Source organism: Frieseomelitta varia, unplaced genomic scaffold (genome assembly GCF_011392965.1).
Source record: "Frieseomelitta varia isolate USP_RPSP 00005682 unplaced genomic scaffold, Fvar_1.2 scaffold_351, whole genome shotgun sequence".
Taxonomy (NCBI): domain Eukaryota; kingdom Metazoa; phylum Arthropoda; class Insecta; order Hymenoptera; family Apidae; genus Frieseomelitta; species Frieseomelitta varia.
Genome location: NW_025110092.1, coordinates 119,062 through 125,081, shown reverse-complemented (window position 1 = coordinate 125,081; position 6,020 = coordinate 119,062). Strand labels below are relative to the sequence as shown.

At 38.1% G+C, this 6,020-nt stretch overlaps 1 protein-coding gene across 1 annotated transcript; it reads left to right on the top strand.

Annotated features, from left to right (window-relative positions):
• Positions 1 to 3,063: 3,063 nt before the first annotated feature.
• LOC122530669 lies at positions 3,064 to 3,852 on the top strand (the record flags this gene model as incomplete). The annotated part of the gene is made up of 2 exons (XM_043657822.1): positions 3,064 to 3,351; positions 3,706 to 3,852. Coding segments are annotated over 2 exons (435 nt in total), but the record flags the coding sequence as incomplete, so codon positions are not given.
• Positions 3,853 to 6,020: the final 2,168 nt, after the last annotated feature.

The following is a 6,020-nucleotide window of genomic DNA, read 5'->3' as shown; positions in this document are numbered from 1 at the left end:
TTTTTTTAACACTGTGAATTTTTATTTCATCTTCGCTCTTGTCGAAAGATTTATTCCTTCCATTTTTTTTTTCACCTCACTTACGAAAACTTCGATCGCGGTTAAATGAACGATTTAAATGAACATCATAAAATACTTTCTGGCTCAAGTTCTGGCGACAGATCTGGATTGGATCTGAAACAGACATTAAAATGTAATTAGAACATCTATAAAGAAAAAAAATTAATTTATGTTGAGAAATAATGTAAAAACGATCGCGACTGGTCGATCGAGCTTCAAAGAAAAATGTACTATCAATCTCAAACGTCGCAGAGATCAAACAAGACACGAACGTGTACGAGAACCTTTCGATTAAACGAGACTTTTTAAAACTAACAGTTGGTCGAAGTCTCTCGACTTCCCTTTTGTGTTAAAAAAAATTTTCCAAATAATTCTCTACTGTTTCGTGGCGTCTCTCCTTAATAAATCGATCGGGAAAATTTTAAAAATGTGCTCAACACACGATGTAAAGAGTAAAAACTAATCGTTGCGGGTAGTAACATTTTTCTTTCCACTTTTGTCGAATATACGGTCAGAGACGGTCGCGGAGGTGCATGTCAAGGGAGGAAAGGCTGTTCTGTGTTCTCTATACGGAGCATGTGCTGGAGTGATGTAATTTCTAGTCTGGCGTGACGTAGCTAGTTCGTAAAATACACGAGTTTCGACATTGCGCGCTCGCGCTCGTCCCGTAAATCCGTTAGCTCCCAAGAAGTAATTAGTTCTCACGATATTAGAGCAATAAATTTAATGAAATGTACCGTATTGATAGAAAGTTCCAACTGAATTGAAAGAAACTAACCCTTCCAGTGGATTAACTCTTTCAGCAACAATAATACAATTTCTCGACCATAGAATTCTCTCTCTCAGAATTTCTCACACGGCGGTAGAGGAACCATGTAAATGTCATAAGTGTAAAATTGTTCCTGTCAGGAGGTAGTGAATCTGTCTCGTTAATCGATAAAAATTTTTACACCTCCGTTTGTAAATGTTTCGTCGGTAATTAAATTTCACGTAGGTCATGTTTTTTTCTTTTTTTAGTTGGAATCTCTTTCAGTAATTAAAGCACTAATTGCTGCCAAAAATCATCTAATCATCCAGAATCATACGACGTTCCTTAAATTCTAATATTTTTCTTAGTCCAATCGATCTTTGTATAATAAGATATTTCTGTTTAACTTTCTGCACGACAGTGAATATGCATATAAATTTTGTTTAATACGATAAGGTGAAAGCGTAGGAAACTAGATACGATCTTTGAACGATGATCATCGCGGACGTTGCTTCTTTTGCCGCTATGGTTTTTGCTTTTTGACCGGAACAGTTCCTTGCAACTCGACCAGAAACCAGGTAATCGCTTTGATCAAGATACCGTCTTTCACTAAGCAAATTTTTTTCTTTTTTTAAATCCACTCGTACACGTTCCGTCTGATTCGACTGGCTGAAACGCGTACGCGCTGCGGGAATCTCCCATTCTCGATTTTGTTGCTATTGAAACATCTCCCATTCTGGCTTTCCAGCCGTAGAAAACTTTCGAAAAGACGCTTTCCCCTCGCGAGTCCTTGCTTTCTTTATCACGTTTTTCTTCTAATTTCTTTCATCTCAACATATATTACTGATAGTCACGTACGAAATTTAAATATATTGCAAATAATAAACAGACTTTTATCGAATCTAAAGTGACTAAAATTAATGAAAATACCAGTAAAACAAAATTACTATATATATATATATATTGTGTTTGGAATCACATATCCACTTTTCACAGTGGAATAATCTTTCCATCGATGTCTGGTTTTTTCAAAAAAGTAGAAAACTTTTTATTTATTTGTTTTTCTTCTGTCGATTGAAAAAATATTAGTTTGTGCTTTTTGTTTCCTTTTTTCAACAACTGTTCGTACAATCCGTGTAAAGCAAGGAGATTCATGCTCGATGAGTACAAACAAGGAGTAAAACATTTTCGAAACGTTTGATCGTCATTTTGTTTTTTAGATATTTCGAACCTTCTAGACACGATTGGAATTTATTTTCCTATTTTTTTTTATCGTTCATTTCTTTTTTCTTTTATTTTTTTTTCCTGTGTCAAATTATGTGAAATAAAGTTGGCTACCATTAATATACCTCCAAGTTGCGTGACACTTTATCTGACATAAATTAAAATGTCTGCCGCCGTTTAATCAATTTATCAGCAACTAATTACAATAACTTCCTGGCCTCGGCGATTATTATTGTGTTATGTAAATTTAATTAACTGTAAAATAATTCGAGGCGCTTCGTTGTGCAGCTTGTTACAAGGACAGCCGAGACAACACACCGATCGACCATAAATAAATTTTCGCAATTCTACGCATTATCAATTTTCGCGAATTACGACGATCATAATCTATATATCAGTTTGAGTATCGCCACTACGTGCATCAATTTCATCCGAAGTAAGCTTTACGCTTATTCGCCGCAATACTAAATTTGACAAACGGTCACGACGGAAATATCAAATATTTTACTTTATTTTATTTTTGTGCCCATCTATTATATATATTTATGAACAAATATTTCATTGAAAATACCTTATTAACAGATTGTACAATACTTTGTTCAACGAAATTCTCGTTTTATCAACTCGTTCGACGTGTCAAGCCACAGATTTGCATTCCTCTCTCAAGAATGAAACTTTTTAACACGTAGCAGCGTAACAGCAAACTCTCCAACATTCTTCGGCTAACTACGTCAAAAGTGTATTATACGAGAGTAAGTCAGAAGTCTGAAATTTATCGAAGATCGAAGGGAGCAATACATTATCGTAAAGCAGGTTCGTGGTTCGTGGTTCATCAACTTTTCAGAATTTTATCAACCTTCAAGCATTCTTCGTTTTCTTCAAGCCGGAAGATATTTCATTTGGCATGCAAGTCTCAGCTCGTTGACTCACTCTCGCACGTGTATTTAATTTCTCGTAATAATAATAAATCGTAAACAATTGTCGTGAATCGTAAATACGTTACGTGACGATCCAGAGCGAGAATCACCTGACGAATTCCAGTATGGAGCGTGCCTCACGTTCTGCTCCTGGCGACGCAGGGCGTGCAGAGAAAGATTAGTATCAAACCACCGCCGAGGATTAGGGCGATCATGGCCAGGATCGTCCACACGGTGGATGCTGAAGTCACACGAGCAGATAATAGTCTTTTGGCCGCTGGCAAGTCGACAACCTCGTCGGTACCCAGACCTAATCTCTTGGCCTTGCCGAGCAAGAACTTGAGACGTCGCGATGTCTTCTCGCAGGACATCCTCGCTGGCCCTCCGATCCTATATCCTATTGTACTTTCCAAAACTTTCTCAAAGTTATGCTCCCTCCAAAGATACTTATCATTACGCTTCAAGGTATTCTCGAGTCATCGTTTGACGTCCTCGTTCCCTTATCTTTGAAAAATAAATCTCTCTCTGCCGTCCTCCGAAGAGGGGTGGAATAGATCTTCCGTTCGAAGAAGCTCACGTTGAACGCTGCCGAGGTGTAAATGATTATTTACGCGAGAGAATTTCGGTGGCTTTCGCCGCAGAGGCGACGTGGTAGCTAGGTAGATCTTTCCAGCCGTTGCTTTATTTCAATTAATTTGCAATTCAGTGTCACGATGCACACGCTGAACTTTCTTAAGTGAATCGAAGATAATGCAGTTTTATGGACCCTCTCTAATAGAAACGTTCCGGGGGGGACATTTATTATATTTTCCAACGGTTAATCCAGAGTGTAGTTTACCACCTGACAAAGATATATCAATCCCTGGCTACATGGAAAATGGATGGCATTGTGAACCTCCTTAATCTTCCGTAAAACGCTGCGAACAGAATAAAGTGGAAATTTTTCTCTTTTTTTGTTTCTTTTAGTAATTTCTCCTTCGCAAAATGTGTTGGACTGGATTATAACGGGTCAAATCATCGTTGAATTAAAGTAAAAGAGAAATTTAAAACCAATGAGAATCTTTCATCTTCGGAAAATCGTGGATTTTGTGAAACTGATATTTACGAGTTTATTTCTCCTGTCGGAGAAAGATAACCGGGCGCGTACAAGCGTTTTGATGAATAAATTGCTGCTTTTCTGCATTTCTTGCACCTTTCGTATCTGTCATAAGAAAAACGATAGAACTTTCTTGGTTACCAAGCACACAATTCCCTCGGGAAGTGTTATACCGACGGAAGCATTTTTCCCAGTCCTCGAAATAACGCTGGCCGGCTTCATTCCACGGAGTTTGAAGAGTTCGTTTGGTCGAATTACGGTTTCTCGAATGTTTCCGATCGCATTTCAAACGTAACTCGCGAATAACTTTATTTTAAGAATTTTGAGGGACAGAAAGAGGTCGCGGAGATTTGAAAAACGAGTTGCTAACTCGAGGACACTTTCTGCGACAATTTATAACAGGGACGGTATTAATTTTTGGCACGCAATGCATCAGAAATTTACCTCGTCAACAGATTCTCCCATCAGTTTTTGCGTGCACGTTCCTTTTTTTTTCAAATATAATCGATAAATATTTGACGTTTAGATTTATTTAAAAATGAAGCTGTCTACGAGAGTCTACTGTCCCACATTTTTGTCACATTTTTTTTATATTAAATAACGTCCTCCGGATTAAACGACGCAAAAATATCGAAACGTTGGAATAAAGCTCGAAATTATTTAACACCCCAAAAAATTTGACCAGCTCGTGGTGTCGTTTAACTTTCTAATTAAACTTTCCTGTTTTCCTCGCGTGAGGAAGAAATTTCCCAATACAGTTAGAATACACGCGTGTTCCGTGATTGTAAAAATCAGAAAAAAAAGAAACAAATACACACTGCAAAATTTTTGAACATTCAGGAAACTATTGACTTTCGATGATCAATTGGGACAGACACAAATTATAGGGAAATTTCCCAGATCGGCTGAGCTAATTGTGAGAATCGGAGGGCTGAAAGTTTCGTTGAAAACGCGTAGCGTTTAATACCGGGTCACTTTCTTCAGCAACGTGAGATAGTTTGAACGCGACAACACATTGATTTCAAGCGTTCGCGTTTAATCCGTGCCAAATGTTCTTTGTCCAATCTTCATTCTCGTTTCTCCCGGTCTCTTCGTCCGTAAGCTAATTACATCACTTAATTACAGAGAGTTTTTGCAACGGTCCGACGCCCAGCAAGTCCGCACCCCTTTGAAAAGTAGTCAGCGGTAGTAAGCGAATTTCAAAGAAGAATCGAGGAGCAGGAAATTAAAGAGGATAAAAAGGGAATTATAATCCTCATCGATTCGTGTTTCGTTGAAGAGTTGATGCGCATCGATGCATTTAACGCGAATCGCCATCTGCGAGCTTCTTTCATCGTTGTTCTAAAATTATCGCTAATTCGGATTGAAGTGAATCACCCGTAAATCCCTTAATTGGAAACCATCGATTGCAATCCGTATAAAAAAAAAAAAAAAAAACATAAAATTTATAGAACAATACACTTTCCTTCGATGAAAATTTATACGAAGTATGTTTCACAACAAAGTGACAGAAACAATTTCCTTTACCCAGCGACGACGTTTAACCTTTTGCGTCGAAATGACGTGCCTCTTTTTTTGTCCCAAAATTGCAACATTTTCTCAGTTTTAAGTACATTGAAACGTAACCCAGGCAAAACGAATGAGTTTATTACTTCTTGATAATTACATACCAGTGATATCACGCGGACGAGTTCAAAAGTGAAAGAAAGCGACGAATTACACGGTGTACGGTGTTCGGTCACTCGTTATGGTCCGCAATCAGTTGCCAGCGCGAGCGGCTAATCCCCAGATGTGATATACAACGCGCGAATAAATTATTTAATAAATTATTTCGAGAGAGTAGAGAAAGCATCCGCCGCGTTCGAGAAATCGTTCGAGAAGCTCGAAAAGCTCGCGGCAAGAAAAATTTGAAAATAATAAATAACGTAGGGGCAAAAAGCGTCGGTTTGCGCGACACGACGCTACACCCTCTCTC